General features: G+C 48.6%; 1 protein-coding gene across 1 annotated transcript; it reads right to left on the reverse strand.

The window, feature by feature from the left end:
• Nucleotides 1-539: 539 nt before the first annotated feature.
• On the reverse strand, nucleotides 540-11,863 carry HACD3 (3-hydroxyacyl-CoA dehydratase 3). The gene is made up of 11 exons (XM_027644124.1): nucleotides 11,741-11,863; nucleotides 10,830-10,872; nucleotides 9,610-9,683; nucleotides 7,561-7,725; nucleotides 6,644-6,695; nucleotides 6,201-6,311; nucleotides 5,448-5,575; nucleotides 4,845-4,957; nucleotides 4,133-4,239; nucleotides 3,403-3,534; nucleotides 540-2,488 (listed from the first exon to the last, which is right to left on the reverse strand). Exons 1-11 carry the CDS (start codon nucleotides 11,825-11,827, stop codon nucleotides 2,412-2,414), a joined length of 1,089 nt encoding a protein of 362 aa, XP_027499925.1. The 5' UTR covers nucleotides 11,828-11,863; the 3' UTR covers nucleotides 540-2,411.
• Between the last annotated feature and the right edge of the window lie 109 nt (nucleotides 11,864-11,972).

Below are 11,972 nucleotides of genomic sequence, written 5' to 3' on the forward strand. Positions count from 1 at the left end.
AAAGTGTCCCAAGGCCAGTTATGGTGGTGGATGATGGGTGGAAGTTATTCAGTAAAAAAATGCCCTTTATGGGCAGCTCGTGGCTTTTGGCCTCCCCAAAATGCAGTTACTACGTAACTGAACTCGCTGGTAAGAGTATCCTAAAAGGCAGCTACTCCACTTCGTAAAACTTCATCAGTCCAAAGAAAATGTGTGGGAAACAAGATCAGAGTCGGAGCTGATTTCGGGGTATTGGCCCTGATTTTACACCCAGCTTGACAGCCAGCCTGTACTGCCAGAGCGAGTGTTATCACTGGCACTGCAGTGGTTATGCCTGTGAAAGTAACTTAATCTTGGGAGACGGTTTTTTTTATTTGCATAATATTAATAAAGAGCAATTCTTCAGGAAAATTTAAGTTGGATTTTTTTCCGTTTTCAGAGCAACCAAGCTGTGGGGCCTAAAACACTGACCTGGTGAAGGCTCAGCTCGCAGCTCTTGTCAAATACCAAATTATACAACTCCTCATGTGCAGGGAAAGAACAACTGAAGTAAAGCAAAATTTGGTTGTAAATCTTTATTAATAGAAACACATTCTTGCTGAAGGACTAAAGTTCAGTAGTGTAAGATCCATGACAGCCTGAACTAGGTACCACAGTTTCACTGATGGATACATAAGGATTTCATAACAGAAGTTTAAATGCCCAGAGGAGAAAATGGAAGTATGAAAGTGATCCTTGCTGTTCTGTTGCTCAGCTAGTTCAATCCTTTGACATACTTCAAACATAGGTACAGTGTGTGCTAAAAGTGAAAGATTGTGTAAGTAGTGCTCAGCTCTCCTGAGTAAAGTCAGCTGTGCTCTCCTATGAGTGGGAGTCTGGAGTATCCCCAAAGAGAACTTGGATTACACCTCTTTTGAGAGAACACAATTTGTGAAGTGCAGCGTGGAGCTTGAACTGGTTCTTTGTTAAAGTCTCCTTATAACAGTTTCCTTTCCTTTACAGTAACAATCACTGGGTCCATATCACAGACATTATGCTGTTTGTTACTTTTTGTATAGAAAATAATTTTTCTGGAGGATTCCTATGGTTTTACAGTAGAAAAAGACAACCAGTAACATGGCACTAAGCTAATGTGGACTGCTGGCATTGCTTTGCAGTGCCCTGGGGCAGTGGCAGTTGGGAAACAACCTGTTCATAACCACAGTACAGTTTAAACTTTCTGTACACCTCTGAACTGGATTAAGGAGGCCAGAGGGATCTGGGATCAGCTATGGGAGGCTTGGGGTGAGGGGCATCCTGAAATAAAGTCAACTGAAACAAAGGCTTCCAGGTGAGACAGTGATGAACTGCAATGTGGGGGGAGCTTCTCTTTTGTTGTGTTCTTGCTGTTGTTTAACAAGCACAGAAAAAAGGGTCCTTCAGACCCCATGTGGGATCTCCCTTACTGAGGTTTGATCTGTGCTATCTCAGTAATAGTTTATTTGACCTGCTGCTCCATCCCACCAGGGGCCAGTCAAACCAGACACACCAACCTCTCTGCTGCAGCCCTAAATGGAAGTAGAAAAACAATTTTGCTGCCTTGCTCAAGGAGCCACAGCACTGCCAGGATCCACCAGTGGAGCCCCATCTCCCACAACAGTTCCACGTTCTCCCTTTGGGTGGGATGGAGTTCTTTGGGGTTCCCATGCCAGGAGAAAGCTGGTACCTATGTTTCCTTATTTTGCTCTGTTTCAGTGCTTGCTTTGCCAACCAGGAAAACATTTCTGCCTCAGAGGGGCAGCTTCCTTTCCCTCAGGACTGGGTAGGATGTGTAGCTATAGGAATACAGGTCCACACAGCACTCTATTCTGTTAAGGCTGAACTAGAAAGAGGCTGATAGCACTGAAATCAGCATTAGCTACTTCCAGTTTTAATCCTGCAGAAGAAAAGGGGGGGTATGTGCTGAGCAAGTTTACCCCAGTGGTTGATAAACACCCAGACACTGTTCACAGTGGTCTCAGACTGTGCTCCTCCTGCCATCAAGATGCATCCCAGGAACAGCACAGGCCAGCTGAGGGCATATCCCAGCCTCAGAAGCCTTATCTGCATGCAATATTGAAAGAGCAAATCTCCAATTAAAAGATAAACACTATTTCTATTTAGTGCTGCTCCACTGATTATAAGCATTTCATATGCAGATAATAGGATTTCTTTCTAATATGCTGGTTGACAGGATACAAGTTTAACTGTTCAATGGTAAATGCCATGCACAGGTGATGGAAAGGGAACAAAATCCAGGATATGGGAATGTTACCTGAATTCACTATGAAATCATGAAATCTAGCGTGGTCGTTTCATTTTTACAAAATTCTTTACATTACAGAGGGTAAAACCATAAGAATTGAAGGCTTATCTTGTCATCAAGTGAGACAAGAAAGCATTGCAGTCCTCCCTCACTTCATCTTCCTCTTCTTTGGTCCAAGGTGCTGTTTCCTTTGCTTGTAGAGGTGACGGAAGTTTACAAATATCCCTGGAAAAGAACGGAGCGTTTAGGTAGGACATCATTTTAATGCTACCAGGTTAAAAAAAAAAACAATAACAGAAACCAACCAACCAAACCACCACAGAAAGAAATAAATTATTTAAGGGTGTGTGTAGCACTGAAAGCTAATGCAAGTGTTGCTTTGCTGGGTGAGGCTGGGGTTGCTGCACAGGCTGTTTGGTTTGGCTGCTCAGAAGGTTGGTTTGTCACCTTGTGACACCCACTGTGCAGAGCTTTGGAGGATGAAACAGGTATTTCAGAGTGAAACTCGATTTAAGCTGGCTTTAAGCAATGTCTTAAGGGGAGAAATCTAGTGAAAGCTCAGTTTAAAATTCCAGGTTAGACTCTACTGAGCTGTGGATACCCAGAGTGCTGGGTGTGCCTACAACAAAGTTAAATTGTGTTTAAAAGTGTAACACCAGAAACCAAGTATGTAACAAACACCTTTCTTCTTTAAGTCCACTATTTAAAGAACCTTTTGTATTGTTTCCTGGAAAAACATGACTTCATGTTACAGTTGTTATTACACTGCAATGTTTAACTGAATTGCTTTAATTTGAAATTATGTTTAGATTTCCACTAAATCATTGCAAAGCTCAAATACGACGTGAAAGGTGAAACTAAGTACTCTAAGGTTATAAATACATGTAAAAATTATTCTTTTAACCCAAGTTAATGCTGATAATTTGTTGCCAAGGTCTCCTTCTTGAAGGGCTAATCAGTTCCCCTCCATCACTGACAAATTTACATGAACAAGCCACAAGGATAATGCTTAACCTCAAGCAGTTTTGTGTTGCCATGGTCCCCAAGATGCAGGAATTTAATTTCCTTTGAAAAATCTACTTATTCAGGGGGAACTGGCCTTTATATTTCCATAGTGAGAAACACAACTAAATACTTACCTAAAAACAGGGCTATAAGATATATTTGAAGCACAAATGGGAACTGGATTGTGACATTCAGTGGGTTTGGCAATCCCAGACTAAATTTCCCTGTTTCACTGAAGATTGGGATGGATTGGACGATGCAGACAGCTGAAAGCAAAGGTCACCATCATCATCAAACACAGATAAAATGTACAATTACCCAGCCCACACCACCCACTTCAGGCTGTTCCCTTCTTATTTGCTCTCTGTCATTAATTGCAGCAGTTTTGAGGCTGTTCAACATGCAGTGTGGTGGGAGCAGCTGAGGCAGAGCAGCAGTGAACCTGCCTGGTGAGACACTGCTCCCACACCCAGCTGCAGCCCCAGGGCCTGTGCCAGCAGCATTTACCATCCACAAATACCCACAGCAACCAAAGAGGCACAGTCCTTCTCCTGCCTGGTGTTGGGCAATGCCCAAACCTCCTCCTGCCTCCCAGACACGGGTCCTGACAGGTACAATTACAACACAACCATCAGCCCCTGCCTGTCCTCTGCAATGCCAAGGTAATGTCAAGATCTGTGAGCTTGAACAGAGGCACAGGCAGTGATTCAGTATGAAAGACAAAATGCTTCCTCAAAGCAAATCCATGTATCTGTTGTTCTATTTTATTATTTTTAAGTCCAGCAGCCAGGAAAAAAAAACAATATTGAGTTATTTGCCCTGCCTTGAATTCCTTATTTGTTAAACTGTCTTTTTTGGACATACCTTCTGACAAGCCCCCTAAGGGGTAGAGAGGGATCCAGACAGTGTAACGGAGCCAGGTCAGTGGTTTCCATTCAATTCCAATGCAGGAAAGCATGTAATAGGGATACCTACAGCCAGGGGGGGAACAGACAGACATGGTTTAGAATGAGGGAACAGACACTGTTTAAAATGGAAGCTGCTACTAGATTTAGTCTTGTGTATATACACTGTGTTTATACTGTATATACTGTGAACACACTGTATTCACTGTGTAGTGAATACCATTCCCAAATGGCACAAGAATATTCAAAGCATTGTTCCTATGGATGACATGGACACACAGTTATTTGGAAGCTTACAGAACTCATATTATTATTATTCTGAACACATGGATGAAGGTAACTGCCTGTCTGCCTAATAAACCTTCCAAGTACTTCTTTTCCAAGAGAAACATCTCATTTAACAACAGAAATTCAAAGCAACAGAACCCTCAAGATAAAAAGCAACAGGGCAGTATTACTTTAGTCTCCAGCCTTATCCCAGCTTTTGGCAGATGGAACAACCCAGGAAGGTTGTGACAGTCCATGACTCAAGGAGCTTTTTTTTACCCTCTGGGGCCAAGGCATTAATGCCACCCTTCCAGAAAGTACAAAGATGAAAATCTTCTTTACAGAGTCCTTGGGAACAACCACATTGTTCTGTGCACACCTGCCAGGAGACAAATCCCACCGACCTGAACAGCTCAGTGATACTCCAGAAGTAAAATATGAAGAACACCACAGGTTTGCTCTGCATTTCCTCCAGGCTTCCAAGGATAACAAACAAAACAAAATTCCTTCCAAATATCTGTTTGAGAAAAACAAATTAAGGAACAGTCACACTTCATCAACAGAAAGGGCAAGTCCTTGCTGTCAGAACCACCCAAGATGTCTACTCTTCACACATCTGAGCACACAACTGACTCTGCAGCTGAGCTGTGACCTGCTTCTCATGAGTGGGCATCTTGCTCTGTATTTGGGCACAATCCAAGGGAGCCAGCCTTAAATCATCCACCCTTGTTTTTATGCACAACCACCACAGCCAGGATAAAAAGGGCACTGGCACCAAACCAAAATCATGTAATTTTTTATCAGCTTCTTGCCTTTGCTGTCCTGCACTCTCTTAGCTGGGTGATGGAAGGAGACAGCCTGCCACAGCCAAGACTGGGAAGCATGGATTCTTGCCTCTGGAATAATTAATCCTCTAGCCCAGCGCCATTTTAGTAAAGTCTCAAACTTGTGTAAAATAAACATTTACTTTAAACATAAGAGCAAGGAGCAGAATTTTAAAACATTACCTGCACGACAGAAGGTATCAGAGGGGATCTGACCAGTCCTATTAGTGAATTCATGATCTCCATTAATGCCAGGGTCTGACAGAAATACATCATATCAGAAATAGTGTGGAATGTGTCATAGAAGGAATCTGCAAGACACAGGAAACCAACCATTTTAGAGAACAAATGAATTTCCATGCTCGGGAAGCTGGGGCAGCAGCACAGCTTGTGATAACAGGATTCTGGCTGCATTTGGAAGCAAACATGATGCATAATTATGTAACTTCTTTATAGACCTTATCTTGAACTCACAGCAGTTGGGCCAGAAACTCTGCTCAAGTGCTCCATTTCACACACAGAAGGATCATGAGCTATTTCAGTAATGACTCTACCAAAAAAGCAAGAGTGCTGTACCTCAACAGAATGGATTGTTCTTGCTTCAAAACCAAAATATTCTGCCCAGATCGTTTTCAGAAACACCAGCATTGCAGTGAGAGAGACATTTTGCTCCAGCTGATTGCTTTAGGAGTGATCCTGGCAGAGCACAAATATCATCATCAAAGTACACAGCTCTAATTTACAAGAAGACACTGTTTTCTTACCCTTGACACTGATGGCCTTTGAGAGGCTTTTCTTGTGCTCTTTGGCAATGTGTTCATGGTTTTGTTCCTAAATATGTCTCTCTTAAAATTTTGCTATTTAGAAAGTCTCAAAAACAACACTAAAAACCAACCCAAAACCCCCAGTGTAAACAAAACAGTGCTTACTACTTGCCTTTTCCTAAGATGAACAGTCGTACTGTCATGTTCACAAAAATCCAAGAGAATCCCAGAAACTGCACAAGATTATACATGATCAAATATCCCTTCTTTAGGTGTTTGAAAGCTGAAATCAACAATAAACACATCAGCTGAGCAGAGCACAATGGTAACACTTGTGGAAACCAGGCTTTCTGAGAACAAAGCTTACAAGGGAAGCTGTTGATCACAGTAAAAGGGTTCTGCCTGCTTTTACCATCTGATAGAACTCAGTTACTGCTAATTAGATTTTTTACATTCCTTAGGAACTGCAGTCCATTTCGACTAAATTTCTACTTGCTCACAATACAAAGATCCCCTCCAAGACACTCCAAACTGCTCCCTAAGAGCTCAGGTTCTCAACTCAGTGACAAACTTTCTAAACTCCACTTTACCCACTAAAAAGGTACAGTTACTTACGGTCTTTTGGGACTCTGGATTCTATTTTCATTTTGTTAATCTTTTCTTCTTCCTTAAAATGAAGGATAAGGTTTTAAAGACTGTTACTGTAACTAGCAAGTCATTTGTTCACCATACTACTGCAGAGCTAGTGGGTTTAAAACTCAGCTAAGCAGCCGGTTGCTAGAAGGTATAAATTTTCACTGGCATAAAAGAGCACATTCATCATCCAGAAATTATGGTACTGTAAAAGCCAGAGGGTGTTAACCAGTTATCCTGCCTTCAGTGTGTTTTGTTCTGGCAATTAGATGCTTTTGCTGAAGAAGCCTCTGCTTTCTGTGTTAATTCTCAGTTATTAGTGTGTTGTTTCTTACATGACCCACCAGTGACCTGAAGAGAACTGAGAACATCCAGCCCACGCTCTCTGCCTGCCCTTCCCACTGCTCCTGGCACTGCAGTGTCCCTCCCTGCTCCAAGCTAAGCTCATGGCTGTGGAGGGGAACAGGGCAGTGTTTGTTGTAAAAGGGATTTGCAGGAATGTGGTCTGTTCCAGTCTCTCCCAAGTCAGTCCTGCACCTCCCCTGCTGCACTGAGCTGCTGAACCTCAGCAGGTGGTGGGAATGCACCAGCAGGGCCTGTCCAGTGGCTCAGGAAAGCCTTAGAAATCCTGCTTCCCAGAACAAGCAATGTCTGGGACTGTTGCCTCTGGGCTCCACATGGCACAAGGATATGATCCTCCTATGGATCAGGACACCGGGCAAGGCAAGGAGCCAGCACACAGCACACAGCCCCCAGTTCCAATTCCAACCAAAACGTGCCTATTGCTGAATTCCTGCTTACAGCTTGAGCAGCTTCACCAATTCTACACAGGATCTGTATGAAATGCTACCCTTGCTTTGTGAGTGGCAGCACAGGCCACGGGTGCCCACAGGACTGACCTTCTCCTTCAGCTCCATTTCCGCGTCCGACTCGTCCAGCCAGCGGTCGAAGTCGGGGGCCAGGAACAGCGGCCGCTTCTCTTGCTTGGTGAGTCTCTCCCACCAGTTACTCTCTTTCTTCTGCACAGTGATGTTCAGCTGCCTCTGGGTCACCCTGCACACAGGCTGAAGGCAGACACAGGGACTCACATCAGCAGAAGGACTAAGAAATGAGTTCTGAGACCGAGTTGACACCCCAGTTCTCCTGACCGAGGAGGCGGGGATGACACAAACTGCAGCACAAGAATCTCTCTGCCAGCCAAGGTATGGAAGCAAAGGGCAGCCCAGTAGGAAATGGCAGCTGGGATGGTTGCAGGACTTGATGAGCAGTTTGGAAGCCTGCTCATAGCACAGCACCACTGCATCCCACCACAGACCCCAGAGCCAGCCTTCCTAGGCAGAACCCATAATCTCGGCTTTAGACCTTAGTGCTGTGAGCCACACACTTCTTCCAGCCAGAGGTAAAAACAACACTGCCAGCAGCCACAGGGATGTGTCCAAAACAGAGGACCCCACATGACATCTGCTGCAGTGAGAGGAAGAGTTCACAGCCTTAGGGAACACCTAGAGACAACAGTGTGGTCATTGTCACCCCTCTGCACAGTGGCAGCCCAGGACCTCTCCAACCTGCCACTGGCATTGTCCCCTTGGAGCCCACCCTTGCTGCACCCATCACATCCCTCTGCACCTCGAGGCTGCTCTGGGTGGCACTGCCTGTCAGACCAGCTGAAAGTGCTGCAGCAGAGCCAGGAGCTGTGTCCTTAACTGAGCACGTTGCCCCAGCACTGCCCTGTCAGGGCTGGCTGGATGCTCCTCAGACATCTGAAGGCTGCAGCTGTAATTTACAGCTGCTGTGCTTCGTCCTTGCCTGCCAGAGGCTCCACCTCACTGCTGGCCAGCCTGGCACCAGCCAGGGGAACTCATGGTACACATCAAATCTAAAGGAAAAAACCTTGGACTGTGATACTTCCCAGTCCCAACCATCTGCGGTTGCACAGAATTCAGTCTGTTCTCCTCCAGTCCCCCCACAGTGACTCATGGTGACTCACAGACTTTTGGAAGGAGGCTGCTCTACAGAGGTAAGGACTTGCCTTCCAGGCCTGGCTCCCAGCAGAGCCCACGTCTGCCAGCACAGGGGACAAGCACAGGCAGTGACAGGCACCTCTCCCACACTGGGGGCCAGGCAGGTGACAAAGTGGTGGCCAGACCCTGGAACCAGGAGCTGTTCACTGTCTGCCACCCACAGGTGGCAGAGCCACACCACAAAGCTGCCTGCTGGCAGACCCTGGGAATTCACCCTCCGGCATCTCCTCCCTTGTTGGAGCAGCAGAGGTCAATGGTGGCTCTATCCCCAAGTCAGCCAGGAACAAGCAGCACAAATCCTGCCCTGGTAGCACAGCCCAGAGTTCTCCTTTTCCCTGACAGCTCTGGGAGGCAAGGACAGACCTTCCAGCCAGCTGTGAGTAGCTCAGAGGGAGAGCTCTTCCAGCCAAGCTCTCTCCTGTCAGGCTGCAACAGGGATGAAGGGAACATTTCTGCAACAGGAGCCACAATGTCTCACAACCTAAGAAACCTGCACAAGCCAGAAAACGTGAGTTTTCATGACTTTCTGCCTTTTGTCAAAGCTGCAAAAGAAGCCATAAAACATCACACTGACACTTTGCAGCACAGTGTTCCCCTGCTCTCCAGTCGGGGTTGCATCAGACAACACATTGCTGGATTCTCCCATTATTTTACTGCTTTAAATCTTTAAAAAAACTTAAAACTGCTGTTTAACAAGCCATACAAGCGAGGCCCTGTGTCTGTTAGAGCTGACCCATGGGAGCACCAGCTCCAGTGAGGTGATTTGCAGTAAGACAGGAATGTGGCTGAGCACTGGGATGGAAGAATGCCACCGACAACTTGGAGTATGCAACAGTTATGGAGTCACCAGGAAAACCTGAAAGGCATATTATGGACACAGCACACAGCCAGTTTCCTTTCAGGAGTTAGAAAAGTAAAAATACCTACTTTAGGCTCGACAGGCTCAAGGAACTCGATCTCGAATTCGTAGATGTTGTCCCCTTTGGCACCATGACCCTGAGCTAAAAGGCAAGAATCAAGTCAGTGTGAAGGTCCCAGACAGTTCCACACACCCCATCTGCACAGGAGGCTTCTCACACAGAAATATTCAGCAGTTATTTCACAGCACTTCCCCCACCCTGCTGGGAGATAAGCAGAAACCACAAGATAATGGGGAAGACACCAAGAGCCCAAAATGTGGCTTGGAGGGGCAGAGCAGGAGTCGGCAGCTAAAGCTGCTGTAAGTCTGCACCCCTGGAAAAGGGTCCTTGCTGCAGGGAGGCAGTGTCAGATTCCCAAAAGAGGGATTCAAAAGGCTGTTCATGGCTAACTCAAATCCAGCTGAAATCTCCTGCCCTGGGGGATCCAGGCTCTGCACTGGTGAAGGAGCACCCAGGGAGAGGGGTGCCTGCTGGGCTTGTAGGACTGATGTGGGGAGGCCCTCCCAACAGCAGGAATTGAGGTAATTCCTCATTTCCCACACTGGTCCTGTCCCCAGAAGGGCTCCAAACCCCTGCACTGTGTTTAATTCCCACCCTTCCACGCTGTAAACTGATCCCAAAGTGAAGACAGTGTGGAACACCCCCTATCAAATGGCCTGGCTGCAGCACACTGGGGAGGCAGCAGCTCCTGGATGAGGCATCTTAAAGAAATCCAGGAGAAATGAAAGAGAAAACCCAATAAAAGCAGTGACAGCAGGTCCACAGCACTACCTAAACATGCCAACCAGCACCAGCTCCACGGTGCTGGAATGTGTCCAGCTGTCCAGCTGCCCAAAAAACATCTCTGAGGGCAAGATCTGCTTTACCTTCCAAACGGAGCCCTAGTTCCTGATGTGGAGGCTCGATAACAGTTGCACACAAGGTCTTTGTGAAAGGAAAAGCTGCTGGGAGTTCTCTCTGGGGTTTGGCTGACCAGGGACAGGAAGGATATATGGAAATTCCACTGGTATTTAAATATGGGGAGGTTGGGGTTTTCTTGTTAGATAAGATAGGGGGTTGATGTGTTTCCCAGGGCTGGAACACAGAGGGCTGTGGGTGGGAGCCTGACAGATCCCAACATGCCTGTCAGGGAGGCTCCTGCCAGGATGGGGACCAGGCAGCTCATGGTGGGGACACCTGGGACAGCAGGGAGGGGGCAGGCTGAGACCCCCCCAGTGAAACCCCTACCTCTGAAGTGCAGGACATTGTCGGTGATGGTGATGTCCGGGTTCTGCAGAGGGAGGACGTGTGTTAGGTGGCAGCTCTAGGACCCTGAGCACAGACCCCACCACTGCTGCTGCCTTGGGCAGGGACAGCCCCCAGGGAGGTCCCCAGGTGAGTCTGCCCGAGGGTCCCACAGGTGAGTCCCCCCAGGTGAGTCTCCCCCCTTGCAAGTGACTCCCCCCCAGGTGTCCCACACGTACCCCTCTCCCCGCAGGTCCCCAGGTGAGTCTCCCCCCCTCCTTGCAGGTGAGTCCCTCCAGGGTATCCCCATGTGTGTCTTCCCCGGGAGAGTCCCCCAGGTGTCCTCCCACTGTCCCCCCCACGGTGAGTCACCCCCTCTCCCCCTCCGCAGATGTCACCCCTCAGATGTCCCACAGGTGTGTGTGTGTGTCCCCGCGGGTCCCCAGGTGAGTCTCCCCCGCTCTTTGCAGGTGAGTCCCTCCAGGGTATCCCCAGGTGTCACTCCCCCTCAGGTGCCCCCAGGTGTCCCCCTTCGGGAATCTCCCCACGGGGGTCCCCAGGTGAGTCTCTCCCCCCCCACCCCTTGCAGGTGAGTCTCTCCCGGGTGTCCCCCCTCCGCAGGTGCCTCCAGGTGTCCCTCTCTGGGTGTCCCCCCACGGGGGTGTCCCGCAGGTGTCCTCCCGCCGGCTGTCCCGCAGGTGTCCCCCCCCCGGGTGTCCCGCAGGTGTCCTTACCCAGCTGTCCTCCCCCGAGTCTCCCCCCACAGGGGTGTCCCCCAGCTGTCTTCCCGCCGGCTGTCCCTCAGGTGTCCCCCTGCGTCCTCCCTCTCCGCAGGGGAGTCCCTTACCCGCCCCCCCCCCTCCCCACCAGGTGTCACCCCCCGGGTATCCCGCAGGGATGTCTCCCCGCCGTACCCGCACATCGCTGAGCTCCACCCTGAGGAAGATCTGGCGGTGCCGCTGTGCCCAGTGCACGTGCGGCCTCAGGCTGGGCCCCGCCATGGTCCCGCACCGCCGGGGGCGCTCCCCGCGCCTGCGCACTGCGCGCCCGCCGGGGGCGGCGCCCGCTGCGCCTGCGCGCGGGACGGGGCGGGGGCGGCCGAGCCCCCTCAGAGCCCTCAGAACCCTCGGAGCTCTGAGCCTGCCG

Source organism: Corapipo altera, unplaced genomic scaffold, assembly GCF_003945725.1.
Source record: "Corapipo altera isolate COAL_440 unplaced genomic scaffold, ASM394572v1 50, whole genome shotgun sequence".
Classification (NCBI taxonomy): domain Eukaryota; kingdom Metazoa; phylum Chordata; class Aves; order Passeriformes; family Pipridae; genus Corapipo; species Corapipo altera.